Source organism: Rhodamnia argentea, chromosome 7 (genome assembly GCF_020921035.1).
Source record: "Rhodamnia argentea isolate NSW1041297 chromosome 7, ASM2092103v1, whole genome shotgun sequence".
NCBI classification, from domain to species: domain Eukaryota; kingdom Viridiplantae; phylum Streptophyta; class Magnoliopsida; order Myrtales; family Myrtaceae; genus Rhodamnia; species Rhodamnia argentea.
Window position 1 is genome coordinate 29221661 of NC_063156.1, and position 20781 is coordinate 29242441.

The 20781-nt window shown below is 41.1% G+C and overlaps 2 protein-coding genes, 1 long non-coding RNA gene and 1 pseudogene across 3 annotated transcripts; 2 read left to right on the forward strand and 2 right to left on the reverse strand.

Moving 5' to 3' along the window:
* Positions 1–101: 101 nt before the first annotated feature.
* On the reverse strand, positions 102–17677 carry LOC125315907. Its single transcript, XR_007199185.1, has 2 exons — positions 17633–17677; positions 102–315 (listed from the first exon to the last, which is right to left on the reverse strand). It is a non-coding gene; the product is annotated as an uncharacterized LOC125315907 (long non-coding RNA).
* LOC115749499 (quinolinate synthase, chloroplastic) lies at positions 187–5501 on the reverse strand. Its single transcript, XM_030686321.2, has 8 exons — positions 5021–5501; positions 4191–4538; positions 3331–3615; positions 2864–3082; positions 2607–2786; positions 1678–2190; positions 708–869; positions 187–627 (listed from the first exon to the last, which is right to left on the reverse strand). The coding sequence occupies exons 1-8, from the start codon at positions 5444–5446 to the stop codon at positions 553–555; spliced, it is 2208 nt and encodes a 735-aa protein (XP_030542181.1). The 5' UTR covers positions 5447–5501; the 3' UTR covers positions 187–552.
* LOC115749495 lies at positions 12274–16012 on the forward strand (annotated as a pseudogene).
* LOC115749500 (28 kDa ribonucleoprotein, chloroplastic-like) lies at positions 17605–20393 on the forward strand. Its single transcript, XM_030686322.2, has 4 exons — positions 17605–18197; positions 18303–18404; positions 19383–19667; positions 19975–20393. Exons 1-4 carry the CDS (start codon positions 17709–17711, stop codon positions 20038–20040), a joined length of 942 nt encoding a protein of 313 aa, XP_030542182.1. The 5' UTR covers positions 17605–17708; the 3' UTR covers positions 20041–20393.
* The last annotated feature ends 388 nt before the right edge of the window (positions 20394–20781 follow it).

Below are 20781 nucleotides of genomic sequence, written 5' to 3' on the forward strand. Positions count from 1 at the left end.
TTGATATCCTTCGTAAGAAAAACTCCACGTGCATCAGATGGATCATATGAATTTTTAGCGCCACTACATTTTTTTTTCATTTGATTTATGCTTTTGTGGGGGAGCAAACAAATCAGATTCGAGTTAGATCATGCAATCGGGCCAAAGCCACAGCTTAAAGGTAAAATGGAGAGCTTCTTCCCAAGATTAATAAAATCTTCATCCTTTAGCATTTATCCCCCTATCCGTTATCCTGAAAAGCTAAAGCCTGTTTCGTTACAAACTGTAATTATTCATGGATCGCGTCAATCACGGCCATCACTAACCCTAATCTAACTGTGTCGCGCTCTCGAGAGAGAGAGAGAGAAAGCGCTTCGTGTAATCCAAGAAATACCAAAATGCTAGCAGCATCCTCCCCAGCATAGAGTTCAGACAAAACTTCCAACTGAATAAACCACCGGCTCTAATACGGTATCCATCTCTGCCTGCTTCTTAAGTTCACCGTATCGTCCCGTTCCGAGACATCCACTGGGCAGGGACACCAGAATTCTCCAAATCACGGCCTTCCTAATCTCACAATGCAGGCATGCCATTACTGTTAGGATGAAGTATTTGATCGACAAGCTCCTCGGGCAGCTTCTTTGTAGCCTGTGGATGTAAAGTACTTTGAATCAGCACGTTTGAGACAGCTAAAGCGAAAGGTTGATCAACCCGGACAGGATATTAACCTGGAAATGTCTCATGTGCAAAATCGGCTCACATCCAACTTCTGCAATTGCCTTCCCATGAGGTGTTCGTGACTTGAATCGCTCCGCCCTAAAGGCTGAAAGGGCATTCTTATCATCCGGCAAGTTGTGGCAAACATTCAAAAGTGAGGTCAGAGAATTCATCTGCACGACAAAAACAAGTCATGCAGGTTCCACAGTCATAAGTCTCGCACAACATCAACTCTGAACCTTTTAAAGCACCAAATAAAACATGCAACTAACTAATTTATCAAGTAACTAACAAAAAATATTAAAGTCAAGTCAAGGTGAGCAGAAATTAGTACCCCATGATTCATGTACATAACTAAATTCTGGGTGGCTGAGCCACTAAGCAAATTGATCGTCCAGATCAAACTATGTTCATGTCTAAAAAGCATAACTCTAGGCGATGACAGTTCCACTTCTCCCTAGTATGACCAAAATACGGGCCGCACATGATAGTCAAAATAACAGGAAGAATCATCAAAAGCTCAGTGACTTGTAAGCATGATATTGGCATGGGCAGGAAAAATCACACATGCGAATTCCCAAGCAACAAAAATGACAACAAAGATAAAGGCTACCCTGATAGAAAGGTGCATGCAAACAGAACAACTGTCACTTAACTACATATAGCATGTAACATAAATTACCCGCTTACTATCAACCGTTTCCTCAAATCACTGACTTATCACATGCAAATTGGCAATCCCTCCCAAAAAGCTCCATTTTGGACACTTCGAACAAACTGAATCATTATTTTCTCGTCAACCTGTAATTCTATCACTGGTCCTATATGGACATATGTTGCCGGTAACATCTCAGATCTGCATGAACCTAGTTTTAAATACAATGCACAGCATGCATCAGGCCAACATCCAGCTTGCAATAGCAAACCTCAGAGGACTTCATTGTAAAAACTATGACAACTACCATAGAAGCTAAAACGGACCTTCATATAGGGACAAGATGCACAGCCACCATGTATAGAACAGCCTTCTCCAGTTGCAACTCCAGGAATGACAGGTAACACAACATCACCCATTTTGACTGAACTCATGGGAGGGGATGCATTTGTTGATGTTCCAGTAATTGATTCTGAAGATACTGGAAAAACAATCTCCACATTAATCTTTGGTACCCCTGCAGAAGACTCTACAGAAGCTAAGAGATTCCGAACAGCTGCAACAATTGAAGTCACCATTCCCGATTCTGTTCCCAAGACAAATTGAAGGTGGTCATTGACCTTTCTATCCAAGGCATCTTGAACCCTCTGTTTAATGAAATCCAATATATTTTGGGTGGAACCAACTACCCCCATTCCTCTTCTCTTTGCTTCCATTGCAAGAGAGAACATTTCCCCAGGGACTTCAAAATGAGCAGTCAGGAAAGCATCACAATACATTTCATTTATCTTCTCCACAACTTCATGTCCAAAAAGGTGATGTACAATGCATGTTCCCTCCTGTTAGGGAAAAGAATTGAGATGGCCACACTTCAAAACACTTGTATATTTATATGTATGTATAGAGACAATGACTGTCGAGATGTATTCATGCAGATACCAACCAAAATCTTCACCATAATAGATATATTCTCCAGTAAATCAAGTGCTTTCAAAATATTGTTCCCAATAATACCATATAAGTAAATCAACCTTTGATCAGGAGAAAACTCCCAAAAAGTACGCGCCAGTACCGAGTGAAATCGCGTACCGCGGGCACCAAAAACATTTATTCACATGAGAAAAAACAGAAACAGATGAAAAGCTTGTGCGACACAGTAAGGCAAGGCAATATCAATTAATATGTAGCCATATTCGTGTATTGGCTGAAATATTGATAGAGTTGGACGAGTTATAAGATTGATAGAGAAGAGGACCTGGTAATAGTGCAGGCAAGGCAGCAATGACCTGATTGATTGTCTATTGTGTCCTGGGTGGATTTCATGAATTTCCTCATCAGTCATCATAGTCATCTGCTGGAACAACTCCTTAATATTTGCACCCATATAAGAATCAGGTCCATACCAAACAGTCAAATCTGGCACTTGAGCAAAAGCCTAGGAGAAAAAGGTCAGAATGAGAAGATGCGGAGTCCAATGAGGCTAAATGCAGGAAACACTTTTGTGCAACAAACCTGCAGAATAGTTTGAACAACATTTGAGGAAGTACATGTAATTGTAGGCACAAGCTCATGGGCATAAGCTTTTGTTTCGAGGGAAGTATTGATGTAGACGACGTGCAAAGATGGTGGAGAATGAGAAGCTTCCTCCAAATAATTTGTGTAAGCAGGAGAAGAAGCAGCATCTGCTAATGAACAGCTGATACGTTCGTTTGACATCCGGTAAACGCCAACCTGCATATTTGTATGTAAAAAGAAAAATTCATGAATCATCTGTCAGGTGTCCATGAAAAGGTTAAACATAAGTTCATCCATTTGACTGATTCGGACAGAAAGTTTGCACTTCTAATTTTTAACTTTCTTCCGATAGGCCATCCTTAGACCAGCTTGATTGAGTTTACTTCTGCAAAGCTGGCTTGATCAAGTATATTTCTGACATGATATCTATAAATGCAAAACCATTGTTTAAACTTAGAGTTTACCTCTGCAAAGCCAGCTTGATCGAGTATGGCACGAACATTTTCTGACATGAAATCTACTCCCAGGACAGTTATGAACTGGCATCCAGATTTTGCCATCTTCACTGCAGAATCTGCCATCACCAAGGAATCAGATATATGGATATGAGGCCACTGCTTCTGTGCAGCTGTTAGGATGCCTTGGACTTCAGGGTCCATGTAAAAATGTGCAACAACACCAATTTTCTTCTCCTTAAGCACATTGACAAGTTCTTTCACCTTAAACTCATCAGGAGACAAATATCTCGCCTGCAATTAAACTATTAGGAAGCTTAGGTTCTTATTCGCCATGCCAAGTCCACCAGTTTAGACTTTGAGATGGTATAACACAATCTTCATGAAGGTAATAAGTAGAACAATAAAAGAATGCATGTGGAACAAACCCACTCTATCCTTGCTTTTACATGTTCCATTCGAAAAACCATATGCATGAGGTTCCCTCCTTGATATACTGAACAAGTTCGATGGAGTTGTCCCAAAATCAATGAGTTTACTCCAAAATTCACATCGGAGATAGAATAAGAGGCTCGAGAAAATCTTTCCCTAAGTGCAAGGACTTGTTCAGCAAACAACAGTGCCAAGGCATTTCAACATTTTCTTTCAATTTCAACATATGATAGCTAAGAAAAGAAACATGAAAAGAAAACACCCTGTGTTTCTTATATGCACAACACATATCCCTTATTCAGCTAGGCTTACAGTCTACAATAAACAATCTAAAATTCTAGGCTCAACTCCACAAGCATCAAATGGAATCTCTTAGCCATTTTTTCACATAAAAGCTCCCAATAAACATGAAACTGTCCACTAGGCATATTGCTAACCTGAGCTTCAGCATAGCTTCCCTTTGCTTGAATACCATCCACATTCACGACCAAAGATGGGAATGGATCGAATGGTGCCTTCCCCTCTCGCTCTGCAATTAAGGCCTTAGTCCTCTTTTGCATGCTAATCAGCACATTATGCCACGTATTAACACGGGAGCGTTCAGCCCCTGGGATCCCTACATTTAGTGCTGCCAAATCCTCTGTTTTCAACTTCAAAACCTCCTCAGCTGCAGCCCCATCTAATAACGAGATCAAACACGAACAGAATCCTCTAGTGATCTCTGAATCACTATCAGCCGCAAATCTCATTCTACCATCTGCTTCCAATTTCACCTCTAACCACACCTGCACAGTTATAATGGTATAACGAAAATGATATAGGGAAAATCAGATCAAAAAAACAGTAACACTTGAAATTTACAATGAAGCAAAATCTGGTCATCCCGCTCAATACTTTTGAGCTTAATAACAGAAAACCTCCAAAAAAAAGACCCTTTTTTTTAGTCATCCTCCGACTTCCATAATCCAACTTTTTACAATGTTACAGACCACCCAGTTAAACTCTGCAGTATTACTATATGAAAAGTCGCAAAAATCCTATCTTCATTTCAAATTTGACAACAAATTGACATGCCACCTTGCGGTTGATATACTGCAGATGAATTTCCAATGAAACATGACAATCAGCAAAAATTGATTCGATAGATTGATCACGCAGTCAGGTAGACAACAGAAAAATGAGTCCTGCTGCATAATCTCTCGGTGACAAGTTCGAGAAGGCATCCTGGCAGAAATAGCACGTTAAGGCAAAAACTAATGAACCAAACCTGAGCGGTACAGCCCATGACTCGGTTGGAGTCGGTTCGGGCCGAGTCGGGAAGCTTCGGAAGGTGGCTGGCATAGTGCAACAACCGCTTTACTCTATCAATCGGCTCCGACAGAGACCGAAACTCGGAGACCAGAGACTGGAGCTTGCAGGGCACGAGATCGTCGGTCTGCGAGGGAGAGAAGGCGACGGCGGAGCAGGAGAAAGAGGAAGCAGGGGTCTTGTCCGAGTCGGGATTCAGCGACCGAATGCACCGGAGCGATCTGGAGACGAGCTGCCTCTTGATTTTGCGGGGCCCGAGGAAGAAGCCGTTCAGGGGGAGGAGGATTTTGGTGTTAGGGCTCGGGCCAGGGTGGGGAGAGAACGACAAGCAGGAGGAGGAAGGTGAGGAAGCCATTCTCGTGGCCATGGTTGCAGCAGACTCCATTTGCAGAGGCGGAGAGAGATGTGGATGATGGAGAGAAAGAGAAGAAAAAGCGCAGCCTTTGTTTAAGGGAGAGGCCGAGAGAGAGAAAGAGAGAGAGAGGTGCAAGTTTAGCCCACCAGCCACGCAACGAAAGTACGCGCGAAACAACTCAGAGAAATCCTATGATTTTTCTATTATTTTAGACAAAGACTAAGAAACATAGCTCACAAAAAAAAAAAAACTCATTTCAATTAACATTCAACCCAAAAACAAAAACTTATTCCAATAAACGGATTTTTTTGGCTACTTATTTAGTATCTGCAAGGTGCTCTTAGACGAGATTCATGATTTAAGATCTAATAAACCCAAAGAAATGTTAGTGATTAGTGAGATTTGAACCCGATTATAGATGTTGATTTTACCGTTTCACGGCTTATGTAGGCTTCATTATCTATCTCCTCTAAATGCATGCGCTTTTTTTACGGTTTGTTATCATAGGACGAGACCAATCACAATAATCATACAATCGCCACTTCTTTTAAAACCACACACATCTTAATCAATCCCCATCCATGATCACGAGAAATCAAAAGTCTTAATCGATTCTCATCGGTCATCACGAGAAACTGTAGATACGGATTATAAAATGTTGATTTTTGTCGATTCACAGCTTGTGTAGGCTCCCTTCTCTATCGCCTCTCAATGCATGTGCTCTTTTTTACGGCTTGCTTTCATAGGACGAGGCCGATCACGATAATCATACAGCTGCTTCTTTTAAAACCACACGCATCTAAATCAATCCCCATCCGTAATCACAAAAAATAAAAAGTCTTAGTAAATCCTCATTGGTCTTTACGAGAAATTAAAAATGACAAAAGCAAGTCAACCTTAACATTGTTGCATCGAACTAAATTTCATTTTATGAGTTATTGAGAATACAACGGAGGTTCTCATCTTTTTAATAGGATCCCTCCACATAAATTAGTTGTAGTTATAGATTATCTTTACACATTGCAATTATATACATTTTAGCATTTATAACATTATATATGTGAATTTTTCACCTCATCTAAATATCATTTTAATACTCGCTTCGATCATGGTTTCAATCTAAGTTTTGTCCATGTATTACAGGTTTAGTTTAAATTCATGCTACTAGTAATGTTCTATATGAAGGAAAAAATACTCAATCTTACTTCTTGTTTCATCCCTTCTTTTATTTTTTTTCCAAGGAATGGAATCATTCATCTAGTTTAGCGCACATTATAACTTTGTGAAATTGTAGCCTTTTTTCCTGTATTAATATGTGAACCACAATGTCCTATGTTATTTTTTTTTTTTGGTAAGGTAAGTGTGAACACAATGTCCTATGTTCGTCCTGGCAAATGTGAAAAATGAATTGTTTTTCATATTTAGTTTAGGCATAACATATATGTATATTATATATATATATATATATGTGTGTGTGTGTGTGGATTCTAGATTAATGGGCAAATTATTTGGTGGGTCAGGCCAATATTAACTTATGGTTAATTGATTTTTGGGGTCTGCAAAGTAGAAAGATCTAGCGAATCCAGAATGTTGACGCTTTATGCTTTTCAAATTTCAGTGACTAGGAATGAAGGTCAATGAGCCAATAGCGGTCACAAAAATCTTTTATCTCTCTCTCTCTCTCTCTCTCTCTCTCTCTTCCACGTGCACAACCAAATTTTTCGTTCAAAAAGGTGAATTGCCTTGTTTTTTTATTGGCTGCTGGAGATGGAACATGTCTAAATACGAAGACAAGTTTTAGCGTCTTGCTTTTGGCATCTTGGTCGGATCGTGCCCAAGTTGGCATTGGCAACCGTGTACAATATACATTTAGGCTACGTTTGTTTCACGAAAAAAAAAAATGAATTTTTTTTTTCCAATTTCTAATGTTTGGAGGGCGGAAAATATAAGGTCAGAGAAAATGTTTTCCGGTCAATGAAAAAGTTCTTTCTAAACCCGTGGAAAATGATTTCCATATGTGAAAGGAAGGAAATCATTTTCCAATTTCTTCATATCAAACTCGTGCCCTCTCCCCTCACTTCGTCTCATCCATTTCCCTCTTCACCGCAATCTCTCAATGGAAAATGATTTCCATATGTGCAAAAATTATTGTCATGCCAAACGGTAGAAATCGTTTTTCAAAGCATTTTCAGACTTTAGCCAAATGACATAAAATTTTGTCATTTTCTTGGAAAATGGCTTTCTAGAAAATATTTTCCAAAAATGCTATATTTTTCACGAAACAAACGGAGCCTTATCAATATAAGAGAAGAGAAAGATTTGGCCTATAATGATTGTAGCGTGTTGTTCTAACAAAAAGAAGAAAATCGTAGCTTGTCGGCATATCAATTATATTAAGTTGGCTAATAACCCATTTCCATCCATGGCAAGATAAAAAAGCATCACGTGCAAGAAAAGTGATAAATAATTAAATATTAAATCACGCATTTATCGAACTCTTTAAATTTTTTAAATAGTTGTCGGTGATTCTATAAAATCTCATAAAAAAATATGTAAAGTAAGAGATATGGAGTGAAGGGAGTCTGATTTGATCTTGATTAAAAAAAATCATTTTATAAGGACCCCATTAATATTTGATCATGAACTTGTAATTTGTCCAACCCAAGCTTGAATTTGAATAATTATTCCTTATCAAGTTTCGCTTCCGTCTTGGTTGTGGAAATTCGAAATCAACGCGCGGAATCGACATTCTAAGAGTAAACTTCAACGTGGAAACATGACGAGTCGCTTGAATTTATATCCTCGCACGAATTTGCCAAAATTAGAGATGAAATGACTCACTTCGAGTACTAAATTCGATTGGAAAAATTGCAAATTCAAGGATTTTCCCTAAAGCATCGCGCGAATTTAGGGACAAAGCAAAGCACATTTCTTAGGTGAAAATTATGATGCGGAGGAAGTTTATGGCCGATATAGCTAGTAAACAATAACGAAAGAGGTGCCTATTAAAGGATGTGTTGGTGTTATGATGGAACGTGAATTGTGGATTTTAATTTGTGATGTTGGTGTTTCTAAGCGTCAAAATCGCGGATGCGGCGCGGAGGATAAGCCATCATCCTCGACGAGATCGAAAATTCAACTCCCTATCTTGTTCTCCATCTAGACAGCGAAACATAGGAACAACGAAAACGACAGTGACATTTTCACATGGAATTCACATGAAATGAGTCCATTTTTTTCTCTCTTAAGTCAATGTTATTCGACATTGTAATTGTCAAACGGGATAAGTCCTCGTCTAAGCCACAGGGACATTTCTTAATCGCATCAACAGAATCGTTTTCTGAGATAACCATCTATTTAGATTTACAGACAACCGATGCTCGTAGCACCGTCTTACCTTCCTCATGATGTCAGACTCAACTCACACATGAAGAAACCAGAGGATACATGAGTTATGCAGCAAGTAAGTGACCTTATCTTAAGAGTTCATATGTCGAGTGTGAATCAAATTGAAGTTGTCGAATTTAAGTGAGAGGCAAAAGCCCAAACCCTGTCGTATGATTCAATTGTGGCAAACTCTTAAGATAAGGTCTGTGGGCGAAGATCTATGGGCGAAGATCTGGGAACTGAATTCCCATTCGCAAATCTGCATCTTAATGTGGAATGCGTGTAAGAATGCATCGCCCACGCGAAAAAGTTTGTTCAAGAGAAATGCCTTACCTATCTCTTCGGCTAGAGATATAAAAAAAAAAAACAAAGAAAAGAATAATAATGATGATAATAATAATAATCCAAAAATATTAAAAATTATCCTCGTTAGCACTGATTACCCCATAGGATGACCGATATCCACGTCAGCAATTTCTTATCTAAATTAGCCGAATAGATTTAATTGGTAAAACTTAAAAAGGTTTGGAACTCAATTAACAAAATTTCTAACAAAAAAATAAGAAAAATCAAAAGATGTAAGATTGAATTGGTAAAAATACAATAGTTTTAAGTCTTTTTGGACAATTTTCTCACCAGAATCTTATGAGATGAACCCAAAGGCCAAAGCCAGTCAATCAAGTTAAAAAGCGAGCAGACCAACCTGAAAGCGTCGATTCCACCGAAAAGAGGCTCCATTAAGCTCAACATCGACGGCTTTCTGGTTAAGGGATCTTCCGAGGGAGCGGTAGCAGGCATATGTCGCGATTTTGCAGGGAACCTTGTCGAAAAAACACGATAACTTCGTCTGCAATTCGTGTCGAAACGCTAGCGCTTCTGGAGTCCCCCGAGTTTCTGCAACCAGGAACTCGTCTGAAGCTAATTAGTTGAAACCGAGCTTATCACTTTTCAAGTACATCTCAGGCCCAGATCAACCTCCGTCGGACATTTGGGCTCTGATTGTCGAATGTCAGAGCCTTTCGGCCTGGTCCAGTCATGATCAGGAGGCGGCCCACTGCCTTCGCTAATCGAACTAGTGGGCCGACTAGGTAATCTCGGCCCAACATCCATTGTACTTGTGTAAACTCCTGTTAGACTCTTAGGTCATGCCAATCGCGGAGAACGCTTAGGCTAACAGCACCAATTTCAGTGGCTTTGATTCCTGAAGTCCGTGGCCTTCAATCGATCACCAACCGCTTTCAAACATTTGAATTCACAGTAAGCTGTTGAAACTGTAAACAATCAAGAAGTGGGTCCTCTCTCGATAATTCGATCCTTAATTACATTTTATTCTCGCCTCGAGTCGCTGTTTAGTGCAGATCGTAATGTTCACCAGCAAAATCCAGCTTCATGGGACAAACGTTAGTTGCACTAAAAAGTACTAAACTGTAGAGATGGGGTTCGAGTGGGTCCTACTCATATTTTGAGCCCATATTTTTTCATTGATAATTCGAGTTTGAGCCATGAATAGCTAGTGTTATATGTACTTTTTCTTCACTTGTAATTGAGTGATGTAACAGAGGTGTGAGGTACTAATTATAGTGAAATTCTCTACTGAATATAACCCTAGTTTAAGGTTGAACCAATATAAAACTTGTGTTGATTTCTTTTCTTTCTTTCTTTTTCGTTTTAAGCTTTACTTCGTTTGTAATTTGTGCGCCGGCCGAACGAATCCTAACATAAACTATGTTGTGTGTGACAATACATCCGCTTTCGGCTCAAGGAAAAGGCAACCACCGTGCATTTATTCATCTATCTTCTCTTCTCTTGTCTTCTATATGAGTATATATGGAGAACTCAGTTGCGCCTCCTTTCCACGACATGACCGTCGATGGCGGAAGTTTCTTGTCAAAGACCGAGGAATGAAGGTCGGTCCGGCGAAGAAGATGCAGAGGAGGAGAAGGAACTCAAGAGGACGGGGAGGCGGCCCAAGTTTAGAAGGTTCACGTGCAAGCGTCGACCGAAGGGGGAAGACCCCGGGACTGGCGAGGTTCTTGAGGAAGAAGATGAGCTTGTTGTCCAGCGCGAGACTCTCGTCGCGAAGAACATGGGGGAGCCTGAAGAAGAGTCGGGCTCATACGAATGATCTCTTTGCCGCGAATTTTATGTCCATGAACTTGGGATTGGCCCCCGATTCAATTGCAAGTAAATTATACACATCCAGGAATTTAGATGTTCGGTTGTCTACTTAACCGTACGGCACGTCGTCTGGTCAAGCGCTCTCCGTCGCACGGCACGACTTGATTTTTCTTTCTAGCCTTAACCTCAAACAGCACATTTTCATCGTTTCGGTCCTCGAGGGGTAGTACTCTTTTTTTTTTCCCCCATTCAAGTAGGATCGGAGTCGCATTACATGAAGATCCACTCAATTTTAGTTTGCGCTATCTAACATACAGCATTCAAAAGCAATCTCCCAACCTGACTAAACTGATAAATATAGGAAAAAGCAAAAAAAAAATCCTAAATATATTACATTGGTGCTAATTTAATTCGAAAATATTTGTGTCAATTGAGTCCATTCAGCTAATTTTGATCGGAAATAGTTGACGTGGATGCTGGCCGTCCTAGGTGGCGTGCGGACGTGAATATATTTTAATAAAAATTTTCAAAAAATTAAATTTTAATTATTTTTTTTTCCTCTCTTTCATTTTGCTGGCAAGGGTCGGCGGCCGCTGGTGAGGGCCGCCTTCCCCAAAAACAGTGGGGCTGCGAAGGTCCTAAGCGAGGGCCTTTGAGGCGTCGCTTGGGGTGGGCAAGGTCGCAAAGGCCGTGGGAGAGGCCATCGCCGGCTCGCCCAGATTTTGCGATGGCCTTTTCGACTGAGCCCTCACTCAAATCTGGCCAAGGCCATCCAGGGTTTTTCAGCCCTTGCCTGTAAAATAAAAATAAAAATAATAATTAGAAATTCAATTTTTTTAAAAAAAATTATTAAAAATATCCACGTCAGTATCGATACGCCGTGTAGTAGCACGGATGGCGTGCTCGGGAGCCATTTCCGGTCAAAATTTTAAAGTTGGAGATCCAATCACTCACTGACCCAAGACCAAATGACAGATAATCTTTCTCGCGCTGATTATGGTCGCTGTGCCACGTCTGTCCGATGGTGCAAATGCAGTCGGCATTGGCAAAGTTATTCTCGGTGCGGCCCAAGATGGCAAGAACGGGTGTTCTTTATGGACCATTAACAGAAGAGCGCATGTCGTTCATAAAAGAGAAGAAACTGAATAAGAAATTAGAAAACTGAATGGAAGTGACCGACCGAACTTGCTAGAATTACGAAACGGCAGGCGGTGCTTGGCTTCGGCTGTTCAGGAACTTCTCTGGTCTTCCTCTTCGCAAGCAGAGGACCCATCATCCACCCACTTGCTTTCTCGATCAGCTTCCTCTTGTCAAACATCAAGAAGACATATTTCCAATTCTGACATGCAGGCATGACAATCTCAGCCAGCCCCAGCATCAGAGATGGCTCCCTCATCATGAGACGCCAGGTGGTGTTGACTGGAGTCCCCCGAATCGTCACCGTTAAGCCGCTAGGCTTCGGCTCCGCTTTCATCGGCGCAACCTCAGAAACTCCTAGCTCCTGGCATGTTTTCACCCTCGGAGTTCTTGAGTTAGTCCCCTCTCTTCACTTTTTCGTAGGGAGTAGAGAGAAAGAAAGAAAGAAAGAATGCTCTGATATAATGTTTGTTTTTCAAACGTAGATGATTGATGTTTATGCAATGTTACCGATAGATAGAGAAAAGCTCTGCTACAGCAGTAATATCAGCTCATTTGACATGTTTTTGATCTTTTAATTGCTTGGGGTACTAGGCCTGGAACTAGCTAGTGAAATCTTAACCGGCCCTCTAGGAATTTATTGTTCTTCTCAGAGAAGAGGTTTTTAGGTCCTGTTTATAGATTCTAACGACGATTTGCATATTCTGGTAAATGATAGGGAATGCAGATTCCTGTCCTTGTTTAGAGCCAAAATCTGGTGGATGATGCCCCGAGTCGGAGACTCTGCCGACGAGATTCCTACAGAAACCCAAATGCTTCTTGTAGAAGCGGGAGAGAAGTCCGCTCTAGAGAATGGAGTAGATTGCGATACAAATTCAGATAGTACCTTGTATGTTGTTATTTTACCAGTTCTGGATGGAGCATTTTGTGCGAGCTTGCGAGGGAATTCAGCGAATGTGATCCAGTTCTGCATTGAAAGTGGTCAGCGAAAGATCTGAAATCTAGTGAGTTGCAACACTTGGTATTTCTTTTTATGCTCGAGTCCACGATATGTTTTCGTCGTTTCAGGAGACACAATTGTCCAAACTACACAGTCCTTGGAGGCGGTTTTCATAAACTCTGGTCACAATCCTTTTGAGCTCCTTAAAGAATCGATCAAGTATGCTTAATCTGGCATGGTTCTTCATCTTCTTCTTTTGAATAATAGAAGTTTGGTCTGTCAACATTGATGACTACTCAAATGCATTTGGATTGGATCCTGGAGAAGGAGAAAGCCACCTTCAGCCGCATTGAAAACAAGAAGGTTAACAAGATTTTAGCTTATCCCTAGTATTATATCAATGTTATCGATGATGGTTTTTTGTCTATTTATTTGAATTTCGACCTTCGTTTGAGTAGTTGCCGGTGCATCTGGATTGGTTCGGTTGGTGCATGGGGGATGCTTTCTATCGTCAAGTCAATCCGGAAGGTAATTTGGCTGTAATATTGATATCTTGAGACTAAGCTCCATAAGATGAGGCTGAAGGATCATTGATGTTTTATATTCATGCAGTCTCAAAGATGGAGGCTGCTCACCAAAATTTTTTATCATTGATGATGGGTGGCAAGAAACATTAGATGAGTTTCACGAAGATGGCGAACCATATATTGCAGAGTATGCATTAGCTTCTTCTTTTAGTGGTTTTTATTTATTTATTTTACATATGGATATGACAATGGCATTAATTGGTGAATCATCACAATCCTCTTCTGTTGATGACTTTCAGTTTCGATGTCTGGTTAGTTGACATCAAAGAAAACAGTAAGTTCAGGAAACCTGTTTCAGATAATGTGTCGGGCGATATGCATGGCTTGATCCATTTTTTCAAGGACGAGTATGGAGTAAGGTAAGTGTCCACATTCGGCATATTTCCCTGTTGCTAATGAGGATGACTTAGAATGTATAGTTTGAGATTATTAGCAATTGCTCGTTCATGCAGATTTGTATATATGTGGCATGCTTTGGCCGGTTATTGGGGAGGAGTACTCCCATCGTCCGAGAAATTGAAGAAGTACAACCCGAAATTGGTGTCCCCGATTCAGTTGGATGGAAATCTCAGCAATCTTAGAGATATTGCACTGGACTGCCTTGAGAAATATGGGGTTGGGCTAATAGACCCTCGGCGGATAAATGATTTTTAAGATGATCTCCATAGCTATCTGACGGAATGCAGTGCTGATGGAGCGAAGGTAGTTGTTCAGAATATATTGGAAACCTTAGGACAAGGATACGGTGGACGAGTTGCAATGACCAGGCAGTATCAAGAAGCGCTTGAGCAATCGATTGTGAGGAACTTCAGAGAAAACGATATCATTTGCTGCATGTGTCATAATACAGAGTCGATATACAGGTCTGCTGGATGGCTCTTGATCTTGTCAATAGTTCATAGTTCTCGTAAGTAGTGAGTTTGGATACAAGTTCTAATTAATTATTAGCTGATCAGTTCAAAGAAGAGTTCGGTTGCAAGGGCGTCAGAAGATTTCATGCCTCGAGAACCAACATTTCAGACCTTACATGTTGCCTCGGTGGCTTTTAACAGCCTTCTTCTTGGAGAGATTGCGGTTCCAGATTGGGACATGTTTTACGTAGGCCTTCTTCGCTTGCATTTTTCGACTGCGTTACTGAGCCATGTGCCAGATTAAACATTCAGCTATTGCTCTAGCACTTAGCTTCACCTGCTTCGTGCTGAGGATTGCAGATTTTCATTTCTGATTTCGCGTGTTAAATGCAGAGCAAACATAACACAGCCGGGTTCCACGCTGCAGCGAGGGCAATAGGCGTTTGCTCGGTCTATGTATGATGCTGATGCTGACGCTGACACATAAGATATCAATGAATCCCTCGTTCTGTTACTATCCTGTTCTTGTGCTAATGATCACATGATATAGTGACAAGCCAGGTAATCACGACTTCAAGATCCTCCGAAAGCTGGTATTGCCCAATGGGTCTGTTCTGAGACCTCGATGTGCTGGCCGGCCCCCTCGAGACTGCTTGTTCAAAGACCCTGTCATGGACGGCGAAAGGTAAAAATTTTCAGCTTCACGAAACACAAGACCGTAAGCATGAGACTTAGATCCGGCTCTATTACACCTTTGTTCTAACAAGGCTTCGGGTTTGCAATCTTTGGTTTGCTGAAGATATGGAATCTGAACAAGTTAAACGGGATCGTGGGCGTGTTTAATTGCCAAGGAGCGGGAGCTTGGCCTTTGAAACAGGGAGGACAGGAGAGGCCCATCACAGCGCCTATTCGACCGCCTATCTCCGGACATGTCCGTCCTCTCGGCATAGAGTTTCTCGAAGACATTGCTGGTGAAAATTGGGAAGGGGACTCTGCAGTATATGCCTTCCATACAGGCCAGTGTTTTAGTCCTCGCATCCATACCGCATCGGAAATCTCACTGTTACTTGAATGATCAACTAACTTTTCGGGTCACAGGTTCGCTCCGAACATTGTCAAAGAGAGAGTCTCTCGAAGTGTCATTGCGAACTTTATGTTGCGAAATATACACCATATCGCCCATTAGGGTAAAAGCACCAAAGCCCCTGCTGTTTTATTCCCTTCTTCTGCATCTGCTCTTGCATCACAACCCCTCATTTGTCAGAAATCTAAGCATATGGACTCCTGGAACGGGTATTTGATCAGAATGTTCGCTTCGCTCGGATCGGTTTGCTCGACAAGTACAACTCGGGAGGGGCGATGGAAGAGCTCACCCACGTGACGGACCCCTCACCGTGCGTATTGAGCGTCAAGGTGCGAGGATGTAGACAGTTCGGTGGTTACTTGAGCGGCGGGGCCACAGTGGTGTAAGGTAGATGCAAAGGAAGTGGAGTTCACATACAGTGAGGAAGACAAGTTGCTGACCCCTAAGCTTCCAGAAGAATGCAGGTTCTGGGATGTCGAGGTTGTTTTCTAGGACTTGGGCTTACCTGACTCACTCTTGCTTATGCAATTAAAAAGGTACACTTTTTCCCGAAAAAGACGAGACATCTTATGTACGGAATTTGTACAATTTGACAACAACCGCCACATTGCATTATACCACAATGGAACCAATGGGGTTCTGATATCTATACCGTAAAACTTTGAACATTTTACTTTTACGCATTTTGCACGAGGTCTCTTGCTCCTATCAAACAAAACATTCCTACATGATCAATATTCATTACATGTCGATCGGACGTACTCCATTCAATAGCACCCAATGTAGGCGGAGTTTGCACATGAAACTAGTAATAACAACAATGACGTTGACGGTTGATTCAAAGACCATTTTACAGCTTTCCAATTTACTGAGAATGACTCATAACAACAACGATCCTTTCGGGATGTTATCTTATATCCAATTTCATTTCGTAAAAATTCAGGTTTTTTCATACTCTCATATATGTGCCCTCCCTCTATTTTTCCTTTTCGGGAAAACATGATTATGAGTTTCTCCACGGTATTATATAGACAAGGAAAAGATCATGTCTTAGGTTAGGGAACAAACTAGTTAGACAACTTGATAACAACCTCTTTGTTGCTCCTAGCGGCCCCCAGCTCAACACCACATACCCCCTCAGCAAACTTAAGATATGGTAAGAGAGTAAAGTGTCTTTAAGTAGTGGCAAATCACTTCACTGGATCTTACCATAGGCTTATTAATTACCGAAAAGGAGAATTTGGACAATGTCATTCATGAAGCTTCGTGAATAAATATTGGCATATCACGACAAACTTTTTCAAGGAAAGAAATGAATCTCGATCACCAAATTTATGTTCCTTCCCTGATATATATTAAGATCGATATTGATATGTCTATACCGTACTTGAAGTGTCGATTTTAAGAAAGAAAAATATACGAAACAAGCCGAACCGGCTCGATTGGTCCAAATTAGTTTTCTGTGGAAGTAATGATCAGCCTTGATGACATTTTTATAGTTTTTTTTTTATATTATTTCTTCTCTTCAATCATTTTTATTAACAAGACTTTTGACCTTTTTTATTCGACGAAGGAGACAAACTTCGATCTTCAAGTTTATCTTCCTAAAGCCGATACAATTCCAAATATTAACATGCTCATATTGTGCTGTGCTGTGAGGCGTAGATTCTCAAAAAAGAAATATATATTAATTAGCTAAGCTGACCCGATCAGTCCGGCCCAACTATTTGCGACATGAAGTATCATTTGGGTTGCATATCCATAATTTCTTTTACAATACTTTTTTTCCTTCATGTGAAACCCTTAAATGATAATTTCAATAAGGTCGTTCCATGAAATTTCGTGAATAAAGATCGGTAACAAAAATCAGGACGTCTGTTTCTTCCATGACTAACTTTGATCTCCAAATTTATCTTTCCTCCGGTGACATGCCTACGTTGTGCTGTTGAGTGTCAATTTCCAGAAAGAGAAAATACGTCAATCGGTCGGGCCGGTCCGGACCGGACAGGTACGGGCTTACCGTCTGTGAATTGAACCGGATGACGTATATAAGTCTCAATGTCTCGTCATTTCTTCCTTGCGAAATTAAACCCTTATCTTCAACCTCAAAACCCTCTCTCTCTCTCTCTCTCTCTCTCTCTCTCTCTTCTCTTCTCTTCTCTTCGCTCTGTTGTGTGTCTGTGCGACAATGTCGACGACAGCGTTGAAAGCCTTGTTGACGACCAATTCGTCCTTGTTCTCAGGCCCTTCTCGCTCCAACTCCACCTTGAAAAGCCCTCACCTGTATCTTCCAGCCTCTTCCAAGCGCCTCAATCTTCACCTTTCTCGCTCTCGCTCCACGCTCGCTTCAGCCTCCTTCAAGCCCCATCATCGTTCTATCGTCACGTTCGTGGCACGCACTGCAGATTGGGCCGCCCAGCAAGAAGAACGAGAGAAGAGTGAACTCGAAGCCCTCGGATCGGATTGGGGAGCTGAGGGAGAGGACGCGAGTGCAGAAGAGGCCGAGGCCGAGGGAGAAAGTGGTGAAGATGGGTTTTCCGAGGAGAGAGAAATGAATGAATCTTTTGTCGAGCCGCCCGAGGAGGCGAAGATATTTGTTGGGAATTTGTCGTACGATATCGACAGTGAGAAATTGGCCTTGTTGTTTGAGCGAGCTGGAACTGTTGAGATTGCTGAGGTGAGCCTTTTTAGTGATTTTTCATTAAATTCGTTGAGTTTAGATTCATGTTTTTGTCTTGGGTTTTGGTGCGGCTGTTCATTGTTCTTTTGAATTGTGTGGCAGGTTATTTATAACAGGCAGACCGATCAGAGTCGTGGGTTCGGGTTCGTGACAATGAGTACGGTGGAAGAAGCAGAAAAGGCTGTGGAAATGCTTCATCACTTTGTAAGTTTCTCTATCTTACCTTGTTTGTTTCTACTGTTCTGATGAGATTGGTTTTTTCAGCTGCATATCATTATTGTTATATAGATGCTGAGATATAAAAAGATCGTACTTTTGTAAGGACGAACCGAAAATCCCTTCCAATATATCGGAGATCCATTTAACTGCACGTGCACGCACATCCTACGTCGCCGTCGGCATGACTGTCTATTTGGTGTGTCTTGGCCCGCTATGGGAATGTTTTGATGGGGAAAGTATGGTAATAGTGATTCATGACGCGCATTCATCCAGAATTAAGCGATAGTAAATGTCAATGCAAAGTTGATGTTCCTGATAAGAATCACTTTCATGTGGAGGTGATTGGGTTTCTCCTCCGCTTACATGTCCTAATCAATTCATGGTACACCTTTTCATTATGGAGGAGTGGGGTGCTGTTGGGGCTTGTTCAGGGCAAGATGAAAGGGGTGGGTGGAAGAGGAAAGGATATAAATGTCTGCCAATTTTCTGGTTTTCCTTGTTAGTCTGTTCAACCAGCAAAACTTTGCAATTTGAATCTCTTGATTGTCAGTTTAATTTCGCTTTTCAAATATGTCAAAGACCTTTCATGAATTATGACATTATAAATTATGTATTGGCGGCTTGGGTTATGTGTGTCCTGTCTAGATGCCTTTAGTGCTTCCGCCTTACGTTCTTGACTTAAGTACGCTGCACATTCGTTCATTTTGTGCAATGTGTTGCTGGTTGCTCATAGCTGCATCTTGGCATGAGAATCTTGCGAATAAAACTGACGAGCATTATTTTGGTTGGATATGGATGTAAAGGACTAACGTAGTTGGTGAAAAGTCGATGCATATCAGATAACTTCCCTTACCTGTATCCCATGTGTAGTTGAGATTGCCACTCCTCAAATTGTCTGCAAATTGCCTAATGGCGTGTCTATTGATTTCTGATGCTAATAAGGTCGATTACCTTCGCCTACAGGATTTGGACGGTAGACTTCTAACCGTCAATAAGGCTTCACCAAAAGGATCACGAGCTACTGAGCGCCTCCCTCGTGTCCTTGATGGTGAATATAGAGTTTATGCTGGGAATCTGCCATGGAGTGTGGATAATGCTCGTCTGGAGCAAGTTTTCAGTGAACATGGTAAGGTGGTAAATGCGCGGGTTGTTTATGACCGGGAAACTGGCCGTTCTCGTGGTTTTGGTTTTGTGGTGATGGCATCTGAGACTGAGATGAATGACGCTATTGCTGCTCTTGATGGACAGGTACTACTATCTTTCATGTTCTTTGCACATTTCTGGTGAGCTCATCCAAGTGATTTTGCGTATGTCATGGTTAAAGAAACCTGTGCAAATTATTTCAGATGTATCCTTAGCACAGCAGCTTTAAAGAATATCGCATATGGTTTTGTCAACTTGCTTGCTAGTATTTTTGTTTTTCATTTTGCCTGGTGGAGACGAGCCTTTACACTAGTTTCGAGAAGATTTGCTTCCTTTTCCTCTTCAGAAATTGCTTTTGAAGAAATGAAGCATGAGGATATATTTTGACCATTTGTGTTGCCTGGTGTTACAGAGCTTGGATGGGAGAGCCATCAGGGTAAATGTTGCGGAGGAAAGGCCGAGACGCAGCTTCTTTTAACTCAAAAAGAGGAGACTATTTGAGCTTTATTTTTCTTGCCTTCTTTCCTTTGCCGAGCGTTTTGAGATGCCGTTTCTTCCTTGCATAAACTCATATTTTACTGTTGTCAAAGTAGAGTCTCTATTGTAAGGCAATGAAATTGTTCGTTCACAATAGAAATGATGTACAAGGTACTGATGACAGGTTCCAAAAGTATTTTGTTATAAGATGAACTGTGGACAGATGTTCTGGGATTCTTCCGGTGATGGAGGATGCATTTAGTTGCGGAATGCCGCGTTTCATTTGTTGTATGTCGGGGATGGAATTGTGGAGACTATTTCTTTCTAATGGCATAAATTCAATTTTTATTGCAATTGGCAACACCAATAAAAGTTCAATTCCTGTTGATTAGCCATGAGTAGACTCTCAACTCTTGCTCTCTGAGGTTGCGGTTACAGGTTGCTGATTCTAACTAAGAAAATTTTAAGAGGTTTTTCGGGCTTTCTGAAGTCGGACAATGCAAGTGGTCAAAGCTCCATATCTAAAAGATGAATAAGAGTTAAACAACTTATTTCAACAGTGGCATAACCATGGAGGGAAATTTCAGACAGGATGTTGTCACAGTCAAAGAACAGCATGTCGTTACCAATTCAGATCTTTCTGAGGAAAAGATGATGAAGGCAGTTCAGATACATCCGAAGAGAGGAAAGAATGTCCAAAGAGAGATTATAGTGCATCAAGACGATTTACTTTTCATGGAGT